Source organism: Tinamus guttatus, unplaced genomic scaffold, assembly GCF_059628265.1.
Source record: "Tinamus guttatus ecotype Peru unplaced genomic scaffold, ASM5962826v1 Tinamus_guttatus_pri_ptg000291l, whole genome shotgun sequence".
NCBI lineage: Eukaryota > Metazoa > Chordata > Aves > Tinamiformes > Tinamidae > Tinamus > Tinamus guttatus.
Genome location: NW_028288825.1, coordinates 926,980 through 948,914, shown reverse-complemented (window position 1 = coordinate 948,914; position 21,935 = coordinate 926,980). Strand labels below are relative to the sequence as shown.

General features: G+C 58.6%; 1 protein-coding gene across 2 annotated transcripts in view; it reads left to right on the top strand.

Annotated features, from left to right (window-relative positions):
* The first annotated feature begins 242 nt into the window (after nucleotides 1-242).
* TNRC18 (trinucleotide repeat containing 18) overlaps nucleotides 243-21,935 on the top strand; it is a 51,806-nt gene continuing 30,113 nt past the window's right edge. For both annotated transcript variants that reach the window (XM_088527745.1, XM_088527744.1), the window contains exons 1-6: nucleotides 243-495; nucleotides 14,088-14,213; nucleotides 14,729-16,525; nucleotides 20,425-20,527; nucleotides 20,950-21,155; nucleotides 21,313-21,459. In XM_088527745.1, the coding sequence (XP_088383871.1) occupies nucleotides 291-495; nucleotides 14,088-14,213; nucleotides 14,729-16,525; nucleotides 20,425-20,527; nucleotides 20,950-21,155; nucleotides 21,313-21,459 (2,584 nt within the window). In that variant the 5' untranslated portion in view covers nucleotides 243-290. The remainder of the gene's footprint in view (nucleotides 496-14,087; nucleotides 14,214-14,728; nucleotides 16,526-20,424; nucleotides 20,528-20,949; nucleotides 21,156-21,312; nucleotides 21,460-21,935) is intronic.

Below are 21,935 nucleotides of genomic sequence, written 5' to 3'. Positions count from 1 at the left end.
ATGTATACATCGCGCTGCCCCAGCTCTTTCCCAGCCCTCCGCGCCTCACACCCGCCCGGTCTCTCTTGCAGGCAGCACCGAGACCGCCGCGCCGGGGCCGGCTCCCTGCACCGCGCCATGGGACGCCTGGACGCCTTATTTTTGCCAAGCCTCTGATTTTTATTTTTATTTTATTTTTATTAAAAACAACAACCCCCGACAAATCCCTCCCCCCCAACAACGGCGGAGGAAGGAGGAAAAGGGGGGTCACCGCCTGCGATCCCGAAGGACTCCTCGAAGGCGGCGGGTGGATGATGGATGGCCGAGATTTCGGGCCCCCCCGCTCGGTGCACGGCCCCCCTCCGCTGCTCTCCGCGCTGGCCATGGAGAGCCACCGCCTGGCCCCCGCCGCCGGCCGCCTCGCCCCCGCTGCCGGGCCGCTCGCCGCGGGGCTACCGGCCGCGCTGCCGCCCGGCAAGTTCCTCGCCTCGGGCATCAGCCTCCACTCGCACCCGGGTAAGGCTCCGCGAAGCGCGACCGCGAAAAAAAAAAAGAAAAAGAAAAAAAAAAAGATATCCTCACTGATTTTGAGCAGTTTTGCCCCAAATTTTGCTTCTGCGCCTCACTCAGCTCGCGTCGGGGAAGGAGAAATGGGGAAAAAAATCGCGGCGCGTCCGTGGTTCCTCCGAGCTTCTTCCTTTCCTCCCGCGGGGAAGAGGAATAAAATGGCGTGTTTAAAAATTCATTCTTCCTATTATGATTTTTTCGGGTTAGGGGAGGGGGGCGCCTCGGTGCGCGGAGCGGGGGGAAGGCGCTGCGCGGAGCGCGGTTGTCCCTCCCAGGGGCGAAACGGGGAATTTGGGGAGAATCGGGGGAATTGGGGCGCTCCGGGAAGCGTTCGGGAAGCAGAAGTGCCGGCCCCGGCTGGGTTGCTGAATTTCGATGCTTTTTTTTTGTTGTTCTTGTTGTTACCCTCTCCTTTATTTTGGCAATGACTACTGTAAAATCCACAGACAAAACTTGGGCGTTTTGGCTGCTCCCTCCGCGTGTTTTTGCGTTCTCGTTGCGCTCCGACCGTAAGCAGCCCCATGGCTGCGTCGCTGCCGTGCATGGAGAGGGAAGGAAAAAGAAAGAAAAAAAAAAAAAGGCGGGCTTGGAAATGTGTATTTTGAAGAAAAAAAAAATCCCCAGTCAGCTCTTTTTGTTCAGGTTTTTGTTTGCTTGCTTATATTACTTTTTTTTGAGTGATTTTCTATTTTTTCCCTGGTTCCACAAAGTGCCGCGGCCCGGGGAAGGGAGCAGGGCGAGAGGAGCAGCTGCTCCCTGCAGCTGCAAAATGCGAAACGCTCCGGCTGCGAGGACACAGGGGTTTCTGCCCCCTTGATAGAGATTTATTTTATTTTATTTTTATTTTGCACTCCCACTTTTTGTCCTTTTCTCTCCTTTTTTTTTTCTTTCCTCCTTCTCTCCCCCTGGCTTTCCCCTGGGCGTGGAGAGGTGACTCGGAGTTTACTTTAGGCGTTGGGAGGGTGACAGGTTTTGCAATAATAAACCTGCTTTGCGCCCAGCCGCCCGCACCGAATGGCTTTGAAATTCCCAAACCTGATTGCCAACATCTGCGGGGAAGGAAGCGGCCGGACCCGGGGAAAAGATTTATTAGTTTTAGACTAGGTGGCAGTGCCAATTTCCCAGGTGCTAAAAGAAGAGGTGTAAAGCGAAAAGCCATGCAGTCGAGCACATGGGCAAACACCTTTCTTCCCTTTTGTCCTCTTTTTTTTATTATTATTATTTTCCCTGTTTTTTTTCCCCCCCTCCTCTCCCACCTCCTGGTAAAGGCAGAATACAAGCTCTCCAAAAATGTGTCTGGACAGTCTCAAGGCAAAGCTGGTGGGGGTTGTCTGTTTTTCTATTTTTATTATTTTTTCATTGCCTGTTTTTTTGTTTGTTTGGAAGCTTCCTTTTCATGGTGTTTCTTAGGGAGCGCTGAGCGCTGCGAGCGGCCGCTGCTCCCGCTGCCCTTCCCGAGCTTTCCCTGCCGCGCCGCAGCCCCTGGGCCGGGAGCGACACCCGGAGCCGGCTCTGCCGAGGGTGCCGGTTTATCAAAACCCTCCAATATTTTTTTTTGATTTTTTTTTCATTTTTTCCCCGTTTTCCTCATTTCCGCAGCCTTTCCAAGCCTTCCCCGCACCTCCGCTGCGCTCCCCGGCGCTAGCAGAGCTTGTGCGATCGGCGCCGTAATTTGCGGCGCTGAAATAAACTGCGCCAAAAGAGCTTCGTGCAATTAGCAATTGAAACTCCCATTATCCCAGGGCGGGTGGTGGGCAGGGATTTTTTTTTCTGCTTTAACAATATCATTTGAAATGATGATTGCTTCCTGCTACCGAGGCGCCTTTCGTAGGTTTGCGTTTGTTGTTTGGTTGTGGTAGGATTTTTTTTGTTGTTGTTTTCTTAGTGTTTTTTTTTCCCTTTTTAAATTTCTTCTTTTTTTGAGGGGTGGAAGCAAACGCTTGTGCAAAGGGTTAAGGGAGAAATAAAAAGAAGGGCAGGAGGCGAAGCCTTTAAATAGAGCCCGTTCCAACCTTTAAATACCGCCAGGCTGAAGGAAGGGACTGTTGAACCCGTCCCAGTCTCCTCCTAAAATAAATACGCCCCTGGAAAAAAAAAAAAAAAAAAAAAAAAAAAAGCGCCGTTTGCCATATTTGAGGATCCAGTTATCGCCAGCTTTGGCTGCTTGTTTTTCCCGTAAGCCCTTGGCGGGCTGGGGGCCGTGCACGGGGGCTGCCCTTTCCTGGGATGGGGGCGGCGCAGGGATGGGGACAGGAGCCTTTTGTTGGAGGCAGCGAGCGGGAGCGGGGCCGGGGCTGGGGGGGTTATGGAAAAGCAGCCGGTTGCAATGGGGTTTGTCCCCGGGAGATGGCGGATTCCCGGCGCGGGAGAGGCCGGGATGGACGCGGCTGCTCACCCTTCTCCAGAGCCCCCAGGCTCAATGCGAGGGTCCTTTTTGCTTTGGCCTCCACCCCAGCTCCCGCGGGCAACAGGGAAATGAGTGTCCTGGTGTCCGCTGAATCCGTCCCCTTGTCCTTGGTGGCTTTTGCCTTTTGGAAGGGCAGTGAATAAGGCTCCCGAACCGCAAAAGGGGAGGCGAAACGGGGAGTCTGCATGAGAGCAAATGCTGTCCGCATCAGGAACCCCCGAGTTTTAAAATAATGATAAAAGCAGAACCGCTTCCCCCTCCCCGTGCACACTGAGCGAGGAGGGTGGCAGGGACCCCGCTCAGCTCTGCAGTGCTGGAGGGCGCAGCCTTCTCCCATGGAAAAGAGGCTTTGGAAATGGGAAGCGCTGCCCAGCGCCCGGGCAAAGGGACCGGAGCAGCGCCCGCCATGCCGACCTTGCATTAAATCCCCCCCCCGCCAAAGGATAACTTAGCTGTGCCAGCAAAACCCCAGCGCGGACAGACTTTTATTGGCAAAATCGCGTTTCTGCTGAGCCTGCGGGTTCTGCATGGGAGGAATGGGCTGCCCGAGAGCGCTTCACCCGTCGCGGATCCCGGGGTGGCCGTGGCGCGTTCAGACCCCCACGTGGCCCGATCCCGTGCCGGGGAGCAGGGAGCTGCCGGAGCAGCTGGGTGGATTTGGCCGCTTAGCCTTGAGCTTTGACATAGCACTTCCCCCCTGCTTTTTTTAAGCAATTACAATATGTCGCAAGGAAAATATCGCCGTGTGTAATGGTCCTTGAAATCGTGTTTTTTGGTGTGTTTTTCTTTCTGTTTTTTTGCTTCTCCCGCCACCCGCCCGCCCAGGGGGTGGTGCGCGGGGCTGGGGGCTCCCTCGCTCGCTCCCGGGGCAGGCGCTGCCCGTGTAAAACCGGGAGGAATGCGGGCGGCTTGGAGAGCTGCCCGGGGAGGTGCTTCCCCTCCAAGGGGGCCCCACGGAAATCAGACGCTTTCCGATGGGCGTTTTCCATCGGGATGGGGATGATGTGCTTCAACCTGCCCCGCTCGCCCCTTTGCACCACCGTCCCTCGGGGGCTGAGGAGATAGTGGCCGGGAGGCGATGTCCCTGCAGCGCGCGGGCTTGTGGCCAGTCCGTAGCCTGTGAACGGGAACCGTCCTTTCGGTTTTGAGCTCCTGGGAATAAAATGAGATCAAGGGGAAAAAGGGTTTTTGCCGCATTTTTGGGAAGCCAGGGCACGGTGTCCTTGTGCTGTGGAGAGTGTCCTGGGTGCAGGGGGAGCTTCCCCAGCTGCCCCTGGTGGCTTTGGCATCCATAGCAGGGGTGTCCGTGGGGCCAAAAGCCCGTCTGGAATCACAGCTCCAGCTCGAGGGTGAGCCTGGCAGCATGAGGCTGCTCGGAGCAAGGTCGGGCTCTGGATGCCTTCCCGAACTGAGCGTGGAGGAGCTCGGAGCTGCCTCTACTCCACGGCTCTGTTGGAAATACGCTTTTATTGGCGTTATCTATAACAGCTCTGCACCCTTCCCAAGGGAGCTGTGCCCTGTGTCCCGCTGCAGTCCCTGCTCTGGGTGGTCAGAGCACCAGGAGGGCTGGACCTGGATATGGAGCCTGTGCTGGGATCCCTGTCCCGGCATGGCCCAGGGGGCCGGGAAGGCCCCTGCGTCGGTCCTGCCAGCAGCAGCTCCTGCTCTTTCCCAACACAGCAGCTGCCGGAGAAATGGAAATCTCTGGGAATTAAACTTGCTTCGGAGGCAGATTGCAGCGTAGGGGCTTTCAGAAGGGAAATTTTAGATCTCCCTGCTAGGATAACGCAGGGTAGAGCTGCAGGGTGTTTATAACTACGTAGTCTGTAATCCCTGGCTCGGCGCTTCCCAGCTTTTGGGGAGCTCAGAAGGGAGGGTTTGGGTGGTCGGCGTGGCACTGTGGCTCGCTCCGGGATGCTGCGGGAAGGGAGGATGCGGAGCACATCCCTCGGCTCCGTGAAACAAGGGAGTTGCAGCGTGTGCTGAACGGCTGCGGCTGCGGCAGGAGGCGGTGCCGGCAGCCCGGGCCCGGCGCCGGCACGCGAGCGCGGCCGAGCAGCGCCGCTGCCGAGGAGCGGGGCGCGCTCTGCGCTGCCCAAGCTGGGAACGCGGTTGGGGAGCAGCACATGGGATGCCGAGCTGGCAGAGCTGGCCTCTCTCCTGGGGGTTTCCCAGCCCTCGCTTTGCCAGGGTGAGAAAGCTTGGAGCAGGGGTGAGGGGCTGCGCTTGGTCCCTTGGCATCCGCTTTTTCCATCACCCCCTTAAGAAAATGAAGCAAGTTTGGGAAGGGCTTGCTCGGGTACAGCTCATCCCTGCCGGATCTCCCCAAATGCAGCGGATGCTGCATTCCCCCCCTATTCTCCTCTCTCCGTGCATCTCTGGCTCGGCAGCAGCAGCGCCCGGCTGGATGCCCGTGGGTGCAGCACTGCGCCCGCTGCCTCGGCCACGCTCGGCATCCGCTTCCTCCTGCTTCCCCTTAGCTCCTCTGCGGCCCTGGAAAGCCGAGGGGCTGGGTCCTTTCCCATCGGCACAACCGGGATGCGGGAATGCCGCTCTGGCTCCGCAGAGGGCGGCACTTTGGTGTCTCCCTGCGCCACTGGGATCTGCTGGGGCTGTGCAGTGCGCTCCGCTCTCCCGCTCCGGCTGCCGACGGTGGTGGGAAGCGAAAGGTGCTTTTGCGTTGGGGATGGAGCAGGGAGGAAGGCTCGGCAGTGTCGTGTGGCCTTGCCGAGGCCGGAGTTTTGCTTAAATCTTTTGAAATATTGGTGATGGATTGACGTGACCTTGGAAATAAATGTGACGGCCGGCGTAGCGGTGTCCAAAGCGCTGTTTGGAGGGAGCCGGTTGCAAGCGGGACCTGGCGGGGCCAGAGCGCGGAAGGGACAGCGTGCGAGAGGGAGAAGGGGCTTCCTGAGGCCTTTCGGATCCCCATGCCAGGCAGTTCCTGCTCGTGCTGCCATCCCTATTACCGAGAGCAGAGCCTTGTTTCGGTTTTGGGAGCCAGCTCCACAGCCCCCGCTCCCTTGCAGCGGCTGTTCCTTTTGAGCGGAGTCCCCTGTGGCTCGAATACGCTTTTAATACACTTGGTTTAATTGCTTTTAATTACCCACCCGAAAAAAAAAATATAAAAAAGATGCGCGCGGCTGCCGTGCTCGGCAGGAGAGGTTTCCGAAGGGATCCGGCTCCGCTCGGCGCCGCTCGCGGGCTGATGGTGCCGGCGGGAGCGCTGGGCGCGGGAAGCGGCCCGTGCCGCCCGGTCCCCGGCGCGCGCGGCTCCCGCGAAAGCTCCACCAGGGCTTTCCCCCTAATGAGATTAGTGACACAAAGTGGCGATTCTTCCAATGCTTTTAATGTACGTGCCAGGTTTGCGGGAAGGGGGTCGGAAAATCCTGCTTTTGCGGGATGAGCTCTCGCTGCAACTGTTCACTGGACGGGTCTCCCTCTCCTTGGCGGTGGTATCCGCAGTAGCCCAGGCAGTGCAGGCTTCCTTCGCCTGCCTCCCCTTCCCACCAAATTGCTGTTGATTTTACCTTGTCCGTTAATTTTACCTCCTTCCTTTCTTGAAATCGCATCTTCTCCGAGCTGCTTCCATCTTCTCTGGGACACGGGAGGTCGATGCCATTCCCTGACCAAGCAAAACGCACATGAGACAAAGGAGAAGAGCAGAATTTGCTTGTGGATTGTCGCTGTAGATGCTCTACTATTTTCCTAGTTGAACTAAAATATATATTTTTATATATATGCATAAGTATTTAGATGCATTTGCCCATGAGAAATCCATGCACACCTCGTCCTGGCAGGGGCTGCCCATCCCTGCCTTGGGCCATTGTGCCCGCTTGGCAATTTGTCAAGAGCCCCAGGGCTGTGCTTCAATTTGAGTACAGATTTGCATAATTTATTGGGAATTAAACCACCCCGCCATAACAGCCGCCTCGGTGTTTATCTCCAGGTTGGGTGCCGGCCGTTCATAGCGGTGGCTTTGGTGGCAGCGGATGCCCGCAAATGCCGTCGGCTCCGGGCGGGATGGAGCGGCGCAGGAGCCATCTCAGCCGGGTGCATCCGAGTGCCTCGGGCATTGGTGGCTCCTTGCTGCTGAACGGAGCAGGGCCAGGAAGTGCCATGGAAATGGGTCTCCTGTGTGCCGGGTACAGCAGCATCCGACCGACGTTCCCATTCCTTTGCGGTTGGGAGTGCAGGGTGCCCGTTTGCTGCGCGGAGATGGGATGTCCTGTGAGCAGGCAGGGCATAGGGGAGGAGGGAATGTCCCCAAGGCTTCCTGGGGCATCAGGGCAGATCAGGGTGCAGCTGCATCTCCATCCAACGCCTGGGTTGGCACCAGGAGCTTTCCAGCGCCCGGCACAGCCCTTGCGCCCGTGCTGGGAGCTGTTCCCCTCTCCTGCTGCCTGTGCCCTGTGTCTGTGCCCGCTGCAGAGTATTGGTATTGTGATGCTCGGGCCTGGCCCAGGCTCCGGGTGCTGGGAATGCCGCTCCATGCGTTGGTTCCTGGGCAGCACCATTCCCCAGAGAAGGCGTTCGGGATGCGCTGAGCAACGGCCGCTCGGCAGCCGCTGCTCCAAGGGGAGACGGGTGAAATAAGCAGCGAGCGAGGCTGCCTCTCCCAGGGCTTGAGTCATCCCGGGAGGCAGAACGGACCCACTACCTCCCAGCCAGATGTTAATGCCAGGGCTGCAGCTGTGGCCCAGGATGCAAAGTCATCATCCCAGATGCAAAGCCATCACCCGGGATGCAAAGCCATCCGTGCGGGATGGCTTGGGTGCAAAGCCATCGGGAGGAGAGGGCAGGTGACATTTTCCTTTCACAGCTCTGGGGCTCTTGCCCACCCGCAGCAGCGTTTAATTTCTCCATGGGAGGGAAGGGAGATAATGCAGCTCGGTCCCATTTAACCTGCTGGTGACCTGGTCTCAAGTCATTGTGGCTGAAAATAGCCCGTGTTCCCTCCAGGGCACGGCTAATGGCTCTGGGAAAGCTGGGATGGCGCTTTGAACACTGACTTAATTGCTGCTGGCAGGTGATGTGGGACCGTGTCCCCCTCCTGCGCGTGGGCAGCTCCGTACGAGCAGGATGGTAGCGCGGGGCCGTGAGCGGGTTTGTGCGTGCAGGGTTTGGGAACCCAGGCGTCCTGGAAGGAGCAGGAGCCTGTGTGTTAGCATTAGATCTTTGCGCTGATTTAGAGTGATTTAAAGACGAGAAAAAGCCGGGTGGGCTAAATTTCCATGCAGGGAAGGAGGGGAGAACCAGGGATGAACGCATTCGCCTGGCGCCCGCCCAGCCCTGGTCCACGGAGCCGCTTTGCTGCAAGATTGGGCATGGCAGGCGTTGCTTTGGGTGGGAAACACTGCAGAAGAAATGGGGAACGTGAGAGCTCAGCTGCTGCTGGCTGGCGCCGCGCAGGTTCTCACGGCAGACGGTGCCCTTATGCTTTCCTTGCGCGAGCGAGCGCGCTGTCTTTGGGAGATGGGCTGCGGTCTCTTTGCACGCAGGTGGTGCGAGCGCGAGCAAGACCCAGGGTCCATCCGTGATGACCAGGGAGATTCAAACTGTTGGAGCACCGCTCCTCACCTACTGGCCTGTTTTCAGGTCTGTAAAGCAGGGAGTATGTTGCAAATATAGAGCAGTTCAACAGCCTGTCAGTCCGCTCCCAGCCAAAAGCCAAATTGCAGCACGCATGCTCCTGCTACGCAGCAGAAAGGTACTGCCTGGAGGAGAGGCCAAAATACCGTGTTGTTAAGGGTTAAAAGCTGTAATTATGTCTTGTAGCCCCTTGGAGCATCTGCAGAGCCGTAGGCTAAAGGATCCAGGTGCATCAAAATGGGAAAGAACTTCCCTCCGATGGGAGCTGGACTGGTAGCTTGGCAGTGCCCTCGATGTCCCCCCAACACATTGCTTATTCTAGGGAGGAAAAGAAATGAATTGATTCACTCCCCCAAGGCGTTTTCTGGGAGCAGTGGAATCAGGAAACAGAGTGGATGGAGATGGCAGTGGTTTTTTTTAGGATTTCTCTGGAAAAGCCCGTTAGCACAAGCAAAGACACCCTGGTGGTGTCCTGGAAAATCAGGAGACCAAGTCTGGGCTGAAATCCAGCAGGCAGGTCCTGAGTTGTTGAGGATTTTGATGAACAGTCTGACAATCAGATAGATATTTTTAAATTTCCATACAGTGTCCTACTCAGTTTGGAGTGTGAGTTTTCTCGTTGCTATTTTAGGAGCACTTTGGGGGTTGTACAAAGAAAACCTCAAGGTCTTGATGGGAATTCGTTGGGATGTTGGGTTAATTTATGTCAGTGCAAAGAAGAGAGGTCCCTGGGCTGGGGGCTTTGGAGCTGGGGACATGGTTGAGAGGCCTCTGCTCTTCCAGTGAGCTGAGAAATGGGGCCATTAACCCTGATTTGCCTGTTTTCAGGATTTGGACCCACTTCTTCCCTCTTTTCTCCTCCCCGATGTCTCCGGAGCGTGGGGTTGTTCCCAATCCCCTGGTTGCAGTCACGCTCCTGGGCGAGGGGACAAGGTGGGATGTGGAGGGATGATTTTTTTCCCCTCCACCCCGTGATTCCCCCCTTCTCCTGCACGCCCGTCTGGGTGGTTTGTCCGTGGGGCGAGCGCGATTCCTCGGCAGAATCGCAGCCCTGGACAGGGCTGCGGGAGGGCGCCCGGTGTTCCCGTGTTGACGCAGCTGCGCGTGATAGTAAACATTGAGCAAGAGGCACTTTAAAAATAAAACAGCCTGGACACGTATTCCCACGTGCAGTAAAATGAAATTAAAAAGAAACAATAGAGGTCTGTGCGGAGCCCAGGACTTGCCTTGGCTTTTAAGGTGGTGCTTTTGCAGCAATGGGAAAAGCAGCCCAAGGACGTTTGAGATGGCAAAGGCTGCGGTTGTGGACCCCTCTGTGAAAAATGCAGGGTTTTTTGCTGCATTGCTGAGACCTCAGAGTGCTCTAGGGCCCGCGGGAGATCAAACAGGGAGTTAAACTGCGGTGCTGCCGTATGCAAGGGGTGAGACTGGAGGCTTTCGGGGGACGTGCAGCACCGAGGCTGTAAATTAAGCCTAAAAGCAACTGCCAGGCCTGTGCACGGGGTGCGAACACGGCCCGGGGAGGCTTGGGGCTGGGTGCTGGGTTGCAGCGGCCGCGGGAGCAGCCCGGGGGGACGCGGGACAGGCCGGGTGCACCTGATGCGGGCGCTCGGGTTTCAGCCCGCCGTGTTCGGGGGCTCGCGTTGCTGTCGTCTCGTGTATGGCACCGAGTCAAAGCGGCTCTGGTGCCTCGGGTGTCACCGGAGCCACCCGGGCAGGCAGGGGAGGAGGTGGCAAAGATTTACACTGTCAGCGCTCCCCGGTCCCAGCTGTTTGGGGCCGTAAGCGTGTGCAGGAGCGATGCATAGTGTGCAGGAACACGATGTAAGTATGTGCAGGAGCAATGTGCAAGTGCCTGCATAAGCATGTGCAGGAGCACTATGTGAGTGTGCAGGACCAAGCGTGTGTAGGAGCAGTAGCTGCCCCTGGTGCTCGCGGGATGCTCTTACCATCCGGGTGCTCGCTGAGCTCAGATTCCCCCCGCCAGGAAGCGGGGACTTTAGCGGACATGAGCGTTTATCCAGTTGTTTGTGTCCTGGCCCGCTGTCCCACTTGGCAGCGTGTGGCGCTCGGGGCCGGACTGGGGAGCAGGTGACGGAGCTGCGGGCCAAGGGCGGCTGCGGCCGCCAGCTGCAGGGACCCCGGCTGCAGCCCGCGCCGCAAATCCCCTCCCTGCCCAGCACGAGGGAGAAGGAGGCAGCAGCAAACCCGAACCCACACCTTAGTTTCCCCCAAAACCGCCCGGGGATGGTGAATTTTGGCAGGCGCCGCGTGCCGAGGTGCTCCGCGCGCTCCCTCCGTTGCAGGCCGGACGGGGGGCGGGCGGTGTGCTGGCAGTTGGCAATATTTCATAAGCGGCAGAAACCCGTAACGGGCCCAGCGGGGAGAGTTACTCAACTGCTTTCCGGTGCGCGGGGCTGCAGGGCAGAGGCCGGTGCACGGGGTTGCTCTTAGGGAGGCACCTTGGGGACAGTGCTGCCTGCCCAGGACGCTGTATCCTGCTGCACGGCTCCTTGCAAGGTGACAGCGGGGACCGGGGAGCTGTCCTTGCACTGATGCTGCTGCGGGTGCAGCCGGGACACCGATGGGTGATTTGGAGCTGCACGGAGCCACGTGCAGCCCCTTTCCCTTCCGCTTCGCCCGGAGCCGCCTCCGGACGTTTGGCGTGTGGTTTGTGCGGTCGCTGCTATCTCCCCTGCCCGGCGGTCGCGGCCCCGCTCGGCGGTGAGTCAACCCCACCGTTTCGGAGAGCTCAGCGGAGGGAAAGCAGTTTGCAGCGGGGCTGACACATCTGCACCCGCTGAGTTCCTCCAGCCGTGGCCCGTAGTGCTTTACGGGACGTTATATGGTGGGCGACCAAATGGGGACACGCATCTGGGCCACCTGCTCTCACCTTCCTGGGGAGGCTCCCGGTGGGCACAGGGGCATGCGGGGAGGCAGCGGGTGCTGGAAAGACCCTTTTTCCACCCATTACTCCCTCCATCTTTCCTCCCTGCTCACATGAAGCTCTCCAGAACAGGCTGGAGAGCCAGTGACCAGCTCTGCGTCCCCTCATGCCGGGCTGCTTTGAGCCCATGTGGCGCCCATGCTGGCGATGCTTTTTGGGGGCAGACGCACATTTTTGTCAGGAACGGGGGCCCAGCCGGTGTCAGGCCGTCGGCGCCGGTGCTCGCGCTCCGTGCCCGCGCTGTCCCAGCAGTGCCAAGCCGCCTGCGGGCAGGCAGCCGGAGCGTGGCGCAGCCTGCCGGGACCTGTCGGCGTGTCCCTGGGCAAAAAGGGATCTTGCGCTGGTTCAGCAAATGCTCTGACCCTGGGCAGATGGAGGCGGTTGCGGTTTCCCCCTTTTCCCCTCCCTTTCTCCTGGCAGGAGCCCATGCTCGGGGTGAGCCGTACGTTGCTCGCTGCGGTAGAGTTTCTCCCCTTGGCATCGCTTTCTGGCTCGCAGATCCAAGGAGGAAGCGACTTGCCCACGGCGGCCTCCTGCAAACGGAGCTGCTCAGTGTGTAAAGGAGCTGACCCGGCGCCGGGGCCGCTTGGCGGGAGCAGGGCAGCGGGTTTCGGGCTGTGCGCGAGGCCGTCTCGGGAGCTTAGGGGCTGTGTGCGGCGTGGGGTGCTTTCACGCTGCCTTCAGGGGGGATTTGCACAGGGTTGATCCCTGGGAAGGCTCCTGACAAGGCATCCTCCTGGGAAATGCAGCTTCTCCCGCTGGGCACTTAGCAGGGGTGGCTTCTGGGCTTGTTTGGTGGCATCAGAGAGGGGCGGATGGAAACCTGCCCCGTGCTGGATCTGGTGTGTCCTGGGCACGGAGCGGGATGGAGCAGTGGGGCCTGCCAACACGGTGCATCCCCTGACTCTGGTGGGGGCTCATTGGATAGGATGGTGCCAGAAGACGGGGATTGTTCCCAGTATGACCAGGAATGTAACTGGCACCCAAATACCTTTCTTAAGCTACCTACCTAGCTTAAGCTGCGTGCAGGCGTCCTGGTACCTGATGGCAGGGCTGTGTCATTTCCTCTTTGCAGGGCTCAGCATGTGGCTATTGAGGCCACTGCTGTCACCATGCATGAGTGGGCACTTCCATTCCCAGGGATATGGGTTGCTCCGTGTTTCCAGGTGCGGGCAGAGCCGGGGGTGGAGGTGGTGGCCACAGTGACTGCACTTCAAAGGAGAACTGCTCACAGCTGGTAAATCCCTGGGAAAATCCATGCCTGGATGCTGCCCAGCTCCCTCCAGCCCTGCAAGGAGAAAATGCATTTGCCGTCCACAGCAAGGGCTGAGATTTTTGGGGTTACAAGGCGAGGTGCAAACCTGTGTGCATGCACCGTGCATGAGATCAGACAGCGGCTTTCCCCCATTGGGACCGAACTCCACGTTGAGCTTTGTGGAGCCCGCGGCTCCCGCGTCCTGCTGCAGCGGGTGACGCTGTGGGGACAGGCTGCGCGCGGGGAGCGCGCGCTGCCCCGAGCCAGACGGGCCGTGGAATTGAGCCAGGAGCTGTGCAGAGCAGCGCCTTGGTGAAGCACATGTGCCGGCTTGCAAATATGTACGCGGAAGGGATCCCGGCTGTCTAAATAATGTGAAATATTGACTAGCTCTTGCAGATGGTGCTCCACATGCAGCGTCGGTACTGAACTTCTCCTTGTGGGCTTTGGTGGGATTTTATTTTTTTCATCCAGTTGGATGCTGGACCCTTGATAAACTCGGTGGCACCTCTTGCTTTCTGTGGGGCAGTTGAGTTTGGGCAAGTTTTGTTGTTAGAGGAGTCTGAGCACAAGGGGGAAGGCAGAGGATTGGGAGAGCTTGCCTGCTTCCTCCAGATTTTCCTGCTGGCTTTTACGCCTTTTTTAAGTGATTGCACAAACTGGGAAGTGGCTGCAGCGCTGAGCGCGGTGCGTGGATTTTGCAATATTGCCCGCGTGCCGTTTGGTGGCAGTGTTGCAGAAGAGTTGCCGTGTGGAGCCGAGAGCTGGTTTTATCACTGTTGTGATGATGATCATCTCCGTGACAAAATGCCGCGGATGATTGTTTGTGTGAGGATGCTGTTGGGGCCCCGGAGGTGCCAGTGTCCTGGACACGGGCCAGCCCGTTGCCAGCAGGGCCTTGGGGACATGCTGCTTTCATACCGTGGTGATGGGCAGCAGGTTTTCTGCTCCATTTTGCTTATCCCCCCCAGATAAGATGCTGGTTAGAGACAGGTGAAACTCACTTTGTGCAAGCTCTTGCAGACGATGCTTTCGAACTTACTTTCCTCAAAACCACTCTTATCAGCACCGGGGAAGCGTCCCAGGGATCGCCCTCGCCTCCGGGCAGCTGAGCCTGCGATAAAACACCTTATCACCCCGCTGTTGAGTCTTTTTTGCCCGCAGATTTGTGTCTGTGCCGTAAGGCAGACCCATGGCCGAGAGGCGAGCTGGGGGCCGAGCCGCGGGCTGCATCTCGCTGGCGCGCGGGGACCCGGTAGCCGCAACAGTCTGCGCTCCCGTGGGGCTCGTTCCAGCGCGCCGTGGGGGCTGAGACGTGTTTCCTTCTTCTGTTGCCGCAGGCTTTTCCCATCTGCCGAACGGGCTGTACCCGTCCTACATCCCCCTGAGCCACCTGGAGCCCCCCAGTGCCGGCAGTCCCCTCCTGGCGCAGCTGGGGCAGCACAGCCTCTTCGAGTCGCAGAAAGGTCAGTGCGGGTCCCCGGCCATCATGCTGGTCCCTGGTCATCATAAGGGTCTGGGGCCTCCGGAGAGTTTCTGGGTGCTGGGATGTCGGGGGGAAAAACGGGAATCCCATGGGATCGGTGCCTGGGGTGTTTTCTGGGTAGGTGAGGATGCTGCTAGGACGGATGAGTGTCCGTCCCTGCTTCCCCAAGTTTTCTGCTCTTAGAACAGCCTTGAAGATGGAGGGTTCCTCAGGGGCTGTGGGGAAGGTCCTAGCAACACCTTTCTCCTTCCAACCCCTTCCTCTGCCATTCGGGATGTGTTCCTGGGAACCAGCCAGGTCTCAGTGTGCACCGGAGATAGGACTGTCCTGCATCTCACAGGGATGTCCCTGCCTGCCTCTCCTTTGCCCTGGTCATGCTCCAGCATCTAAAACACCCTGTTACCTCCCCGTTGGCTACCTCTTGCCTGTCTCCACATAGTTTTTTGCTGAGGAGGGTGGAGGCCCCTGCTAATATCTCTTGCTTTTGCCCCACAGATGGGTTCTACCTGTCGGGCCACGCGGGCCAGTCCGCTCTGCACCCGCAGCCGCCGCTCTCGAGGAGCGCGGGCAGCCACACGCCGAGCGCGCTGCTGCGGGAGAAGGACCTCGGGCAGCTGCACAAGAGCTCCAAAGAAAGCCTGAAAGACCCCGGCGGGAAGGAGCGGGCATGCCGGAGCAACCTGCCCTTGCCCTTCGCCAAGAAGGAGGGCAAGCCCAAGGAGGAGCCGCGGCCGCGCAGCGTGGTGGACCTCACGCAGGACACCAAGCCCGAGGGCGAGCGGAAGGCCAGCGTGGTGGAGAAGGCGGTGAAGGCGGGCGAGCGCCTCTCGCCCTTCCTGGCCGAGCACGTGGCGAGCCGCGGCGGCGGGGAGCCCAAGTCCAAGAACCCGCTGCAGAGCTCTTCCCTCAGCAACTGCAACGGCGGCGGCGACGCCGCGCTGAAGGCGCTGGGCGCCGAGCAGGAGCGCTGCGCCAAGGACGCCGCGCGGCACGACGAGAACGTGCGGCCGGCGGCGCACGCCCACGCCGAGCGCCTCAAGCGCGGCGAGGCCCTGCTGCCCTCCGTGGGCGCCCTGCACGTCTCCTGCAGCTGCCCGTCCCCGCACGCCGCGCAGCCGCCCAAGCTGGCGCCGGCCGCGGCCTTCCCTCCGCAGCCCGTCCATTCCGGCGTGTACACCATCTTCCCGCCGGCCAAGGAGCTGGGCAGGGAGCACAAAGTCATCGCCCCCACCTTCGTGCCTTCGGTGGAAGCCTACGACGAGAGGAGCGGGCCCATCCAAATCGCCTCGCAGGCTCGCGACGCCAAGGCCAAGGACAAGGAGCTCGGCAAGGTGGGCGTGCTGCAGGCGCCCGCGGAGCGGTGCCTTGCGGATGCCTCCCGCGCGCTCATGTCGCAGGACTTCTCTTTGCACAGCGATGCCAAAAGGATGGAGGCGCTGAGGGAGAAGGGCTCAGTGATCAGGGCCACCTCCATGGCACTGAAGAGGCAGGTGGCTTCGGAGCCCTTCCTCAACCGGCCGGGGCTGGGCTCTCCGGAGAGCAGGGAGTTCCTGGCCTCCAAGGACTTACTGAAGCCGAGTCCGGAGGCGGAACATCGCCCCTGCGACCGGGATCGCTTCCAACGCTCCAGCTCCAAAGACGCAGCGAAGGTCTACAGCACTTTGGACTCTTCCCGGCAGCACCTGGACCACGGCCAGTTGAAGCCGCCCGAGCAGAAGTGGAAGCCCTTTGAGATGGGCAACTTTGCCACCACGCAGATGGCGGTGCTGGCCGCGCAGCACAACCACGTCAGCCGGGCGGAGGAGGAAGCCAAGAAGGTCTACCTTGACCCCAGCGGCTTGCCGCGCTCCTCCGTGGTGGGCTCGCGGGGCGCTGCGGACGTCCTCCACCCCGCGTCCCATGGCGAAGGGTCGGCCATGCAGAGCCTCATCAAGTACAGCGGCAGCTTCGCCAAGGAGACCACGTCCCGGCAGAGCTGCGGCAAGAAGAGCCCCTTCGGCGGCCTGGGCAACATGAAGTTGGACTCCTCGCAGCTGGGTGCCTCCAAAGTCCAGCAGCTGCTGTCGCAGCAGCCCGCGAAGCAGCTCAAGAGGGACCCTGAGAGACCCGAGAGTGCCAAATCCTTTGGCCGCGAGAGCATTGGCTCCCAGGGCGAGGTGGAGGTGAGACACTTGCCCGTGGGCATTGCCGTGGCCGTGGCCCGGCAGAAGGACAACAGCAGCAGCAGCAGCAGCAAGCTGGGGTCTAGCCTGGCAGACCGAGATCGCTCGCTTTCCCTCAGCAGCATCAAAGGTAGGTCCCTGGGTCTGTCTTTGGGCTTTTCTTCGTGGCTCTGGTCACTCCGTAGCGTGGCTGCTATGAGCTGGCTCTGTTCCTGTCCCTCTTGGCTGCCCTGGTTTTATAAGGTTGATGCCTCAAAGGTCCTTGAGGGCATGGAGCTGCCTTTCTCTCCAAGCAAACCTGCTCCTTGGTTTTGTCCGGGTGCAGCTCTCTCCCTCAGGGAGGATGCAGTGGTGCCTGTGATGTGACTAGGCCTTGGGATGCAGGCGAATGGTTGGTACCAGTCAAAGACCCAAGGGGACCAGTGGCCAAAACCCAGGAGACATAGGTGCCATAGGAGGACCTGGGGTGCTCCTCTTGCTCTGAGCAGCGTCCACCAAAACCTCATAGATCAGTTCTGACAAGCTTCAGGTCTTTTTTCCTTTTACAAGCATTTCCCCCGCTAATTAAATTTTTTTGTTAAGTAGAAGCCTCCCTTGCTTGCTGTGCTGAGCATCTCTGAGAGAAGGCGCACAGGCCTCCGAGGACACCTCATCGCCATGACTGATCCCTGTCAGCTAAGGGGGGTGGCAGAGAGAGTCCGATCTGCCTTTTGCTCTTGTTTTAATCTAATGGTTTTGTTTTAAAAGGCTCGAGCAGAGGAAGCTCAGAGGCAGCAGTAGCAGCATCTGCTGGGGAGTAGTGGAAAGCTTTGCGCTGGTTGCACTAAATCCATTTAGAAACCAATTTCAGTGAAGTCAGAGCAGGGCTGACTTGTCCCCCATGGCTTGCTGAGCCTGCTGTCGTGGGAGAAAGGATATTCTCCACGGAAGAGCTCTCTTCCCTACTCTTGGTGCCTGCCAGCGGCACCACTGATGCCTCAGTGGTCCCTTCCAGAGCACCCAAACCTGGAGGGTCCGAGTGCAGCTCCCACCTGTCCTTGAAGAGTGACAGTACCCACAAATAGGTAGTTGTGTCCATCCATAGAATCATAGAATGCTTAAGATTGGAAGGGACCTCTAGAGATCATCTAGTCCAACCCCCTGCACACACAGGGTCACCTAGAGCACGTGGCACAGGACTGCGTCCAAGCGGGTTTGGAAGATCTCCAGAGAAGGAGACTCCCCAACCTCTCTGGACAGCCTGTTCCAGTGCTCTGGCACCCTCACTGTCAAGAAATTTTTCCTTAAGTTCATGTGGAACTTTTGGTGCTTCAGTTTGTGGCCATTTCCTCTAGTTCTGTCGGTGGCCACCACTGAAAAGAGGCCAGCACCATCCTCTTCACTGCCTCCCTTGAGGTACTTATATACACTGATTAGATCCCCTCTCAGCCTTCTCTTCTCCAGGCCGAACAGGCCCAGCTCCCTCAGCCTCCCCTCACAGGGCAGATGTTCCAGGCCTCTCATCATCCTTGTAGCCCTGTGCCATGGCTGTTTCCTGCCTTGCTCCCCGGTTCCATGACAGCAAACCCGAGGCCACCAAGGCGACGAGGGCTGTGAGCGGGTGGGCTGCGGTACCGGCACGCGGGGGCCGCATCGCTCCACGTACATTTCCACGCTCTGCTCACAACGAGACTCGTGTAGGGGCTATCCGGAGCGGGCAAGCCCCTCTCCTCATCCCTGCCTGCCCCCATTCCCATCGTCATCATCCCCATGGCCGGGCAGGAGCCACCCGAGCACCTCGTGGGCAGCACAGGGCGCTGTTTGTTCAGCCGTGCAATCGCCCAGAGCCTCCCAGCTTGCGTTAAATGTAATTTACTGAGCCGGACTAAAAGGCTGCAAACAGGGCTGGATTCTGGCAGCCCTTCGGGCCCGTTGCTAAGGGATGCCCTTGGCTTTCAGACAGAAAACAAGCCCGCTTTTCTCCTCCGTTTGCCCTCCAAGCGCTGTCTCCTGCCTCTTTGTGTGCCAGGAGATATTCGTCTAATAACATTAGCTTGCCTGCGCCGAGTGGACGGTGCTTGAATGTTTAGACCTTTTAAGATCGAGAAAGCAGGCTTTAGTTGGCTAATCTGTAGTATTTGGCAAGTAAAATGCAAGTATTTAGTGCTGGGCATTGGTTGTCAAGGGAACGGGTCTAAGCCTTTCCTCTGTGCATAACTGATTGAATTTTTCTATGCAGGCCGTGCGTCATGTTCATATATATAGACAAAATGATCATTCACTGTCCACACAATCGTCGGTCTGTACAGAAAAGGGACCATCCTGTTAGTGGGGTCAGGGCTAGGGAGAAGTTATATGAATAGGAAAGTGTGTGTGGATAGAGGGGATGAAAAAAAGATAATAAACCTGCCTATAAATAACCGATTGCAAATAATGTAGGTGGAGAGGGAGGAGCTGAGATAAAATGATGTGTTTTTAATAAAGGCTAGTGGGGAGGGTGTGGGCACGGGTGGAGGGTCACTTGCCTTGGGCCAAGGAGAGAGATTGCAAGTTAAGCAAGGGACCGCTCCAGATTGCGGATGCCAAAGAGGCAGTCAGGCATTTGTTGGGAAAATAAATACTCAAAGGGGCTCTGGATGGGAAAAATAAGTGTGAAAAAGGGCTCCACATGGGAAACCTGAGCCTAGGAGTGCATGGGGATTTCAAACACACACCACCATGGTCAGGGCGAGGGGCAGGGGGGTGTTCAAGCCCCGGCACAGCCAGGGTGCGAGGGGATGGTGGGAGCCACTGCGCCTTCCAACAAGGACCTGAGCGATGGAGATGCCCTGGGAACATGTCCCGCATGGGGACATGAGGCAATCCGATGTGTCCAGGTGAAGTCCTTTGTAAGGCAGGTGTGCCAGGTTTTCAAGCATCTTTGCTTTTTTGCCTGAAGCCCATGGAAGAAGCATAGGGAGAGGAGATGGGAGAGACGTTGTCTTCTGCCCAGATTCCTTCTGACAGTAAAAGCTGAGGGAATTGGAGACTTGACAGCAAAAACCGTGGGCTGTCCAGGGTTGTGGGAATACACAGAGGAGCTCTCCTTCAAAAGACTGTCAGCAGAACAGACTTGATGTTACGAGACGCTTTCCCATGTGCCAAACTTTGTCCTCATGAGACAGCAGGGACCCTGGAATGGGGATCCAGTTGTGTGCAGCCGCCCTGGGCCCTGCGGGAGAGGAGCATCACCTGGGAAGGGGACACGGTCTGGTGAGAGCGGGACACGCTCCTCCTGGACCTGCTCTGGCCCTGGCAGACCCCTGGGATGGATTTAGAGATGGATCCTATCACGGAATTATAAAATGGATGGGGGCAACTAGGAGCTGTGGAAAACTGCCTGTATAAGAAAGATGCTAGAGAAAAGCATATCTGAAATCAGAGAGCTGGGCACTTTGGATAAAGAAAGGAATGACTGGCTGCAGTGGTGTCCAAGAAGGGCCAGCAAGGTGCTGCTGGGCAAATGTGGCATCTTGTGTCCCCTGAAAGTTGCTGCCTCGTCGGCCACCGCCGCACCAGGCTGTGTTTGCTCCAGCTGTTTGGGTTCAGGCTGAGCCATTTTTCCAGACAAACATCCACTCCCCCCACCTTTTATTTTTTTAAGACCAGAGGGAACCTCTTTAGTAACAGAGTTAAAAATCTGCCCCCACAAAGTGTGCTGAGCAAGACTGTGAGGCTTGATGCAGGATTAAGCCAGGTCTAATCTCAGAGAGAGATGGGGAATCCACCCCATCCTTGAGCAGACTGGTCCCGTTGGTGCCAGCCCTGGGAGACTGGCCTGGCCTGGGAGAAGTGGGACCTCAAAATGAAGCTTCCAGGAAGCCCCCTTAGCAAGAGTATTTTGATCGTGTAGCCAAGGGTAGAGCCCTGCCCTGTCACTTAGGGTTTCAAGGTCATGCAGCCTTGGGGACAGTGATGTTTGGGTGTGCTGGGTCCCAGCGCTCCAAGCTCTGTGGGGACAGCGCTTCCCAAGCTGGATCTCATGCCTGGTGGCTCTGCGTTTCCTCTTAGGGCACGGACGCTCAGAGGATGACTGCGGGGACGAGAGGAGCCGCCACCGGGACAGCCACCTCCTGGCAGGGCGCTTGGAGCGGGATCAGGAGAAGCTGCTCAGGTGAGGCCAGCCCGGGGACGGGGTCTCCGGGTGCCACTGCTGCAAGTCGTGCTTGGGGACAGCCTGTGTGGAGAGGGGCCGGGGATGTCCCTGTCCTGCTAGAGCTGCTGCCACCAGCCTTGCTGCTCTGGGGAGGCCGTGGCGTTCAGTGGGGTGTCACCGGGTTACAGATGGCCCCAGATCTGCAACAGAGTGACCCTAAAGTGCTGCTGCAAATCTGTGCCGCCTCCAAAGAGACAGAGAAATGGGATGTTTTACTGTGGCCACAGTGTTACCCGCCCTGTGCCCCTGCTCTGCTTGAGTGCCTGAGCCCACCTTGCAAATGTTCTCTGTTCTGCAGCTGGTCCGTCCCGCCGGACTGCTCCGGCCGCTCGGTACCTCACATCATCCCTCACCCTCTCTCTTGCCTCCCCCACATGCAGGGAGAGCAAGGAGCTGGCAGATTTTGCTCGGATCCACCCGTCGGGCTGTGCCACGAACGGCTTGAACTCCAACCTCATGGTGACGGGAGGCCCGACCCTGCCGGGCTCCGGGCGCTGGTCGGCAGACCCGGCTTCGCACTTGGCGGCTCATCCCTGGCTGCCGCGGACGGGGAGCCCCTCCATGTGGCTGGCCGGCCACCCCTACGGTGAGTGTGTGCGGTGCAGGGAGACACAACCCAGAGCACCGGGCAAGGCAGGGGTTGGATCGTGGTGTTTTGGAGCGGTCAAGCTGCACGTGGCCTCTTCGCCGTCGGGAGATGTGCTGAATGCCCCCAGCTGTGATCCTGGTGTTTCTTCTTCCAGGACTTGGCCACCCTTCCCTGCACCAGGGCATGACTCCAGGCTTCCCCCCTGCCATGGGGGGAGCTCTCCCTTCTGCCTACCAGTTTGCCAGAGACCCGCAGTCAGGACAGCTTGTCGTCATCCCCAGTGAGCACTTGCCGCACTTTGGTAAGGACACGAGCGTGTCACAGGTCCCATGGGGTGTCCCACGGTGGCGGGAGGGAGTGACATGGGTGCACAGGACCTGCAGCAACGCCTGAGCGTGGAGCCTTCTGCTTCAGCTTGAAACAAGGTGCTCACGGGCCCAGTGAAGATGATGGGTTGTTGTTGGACACACGCTGGGGAAGCAAGGAAGAGGGTCTGGCTGCCCGGAGCCACATGGTGCTGTCTGCATTGCTCCTGCCAAGCCGAGCTTTGCGGTCTGCAGCTTGCCTGAAGGCTCTGACAGCTGTGGAGAAAAAAAGACTTTGGAGGTGGCTAGTTAGGAACCTAGATGCCCATGGGGACCAGAAGCAGCATCTCTAGGGTGAGAGTGAACTGGGCTCTTGCTCAGTGCATTTTGGAGATGGAAAGTGTAGCCCTCAGCAGCAGTTGCAAAGCAAGTCCCGTAGCCTCAGGGCCCGCGGGAGGGTGTCAGTGGGGAT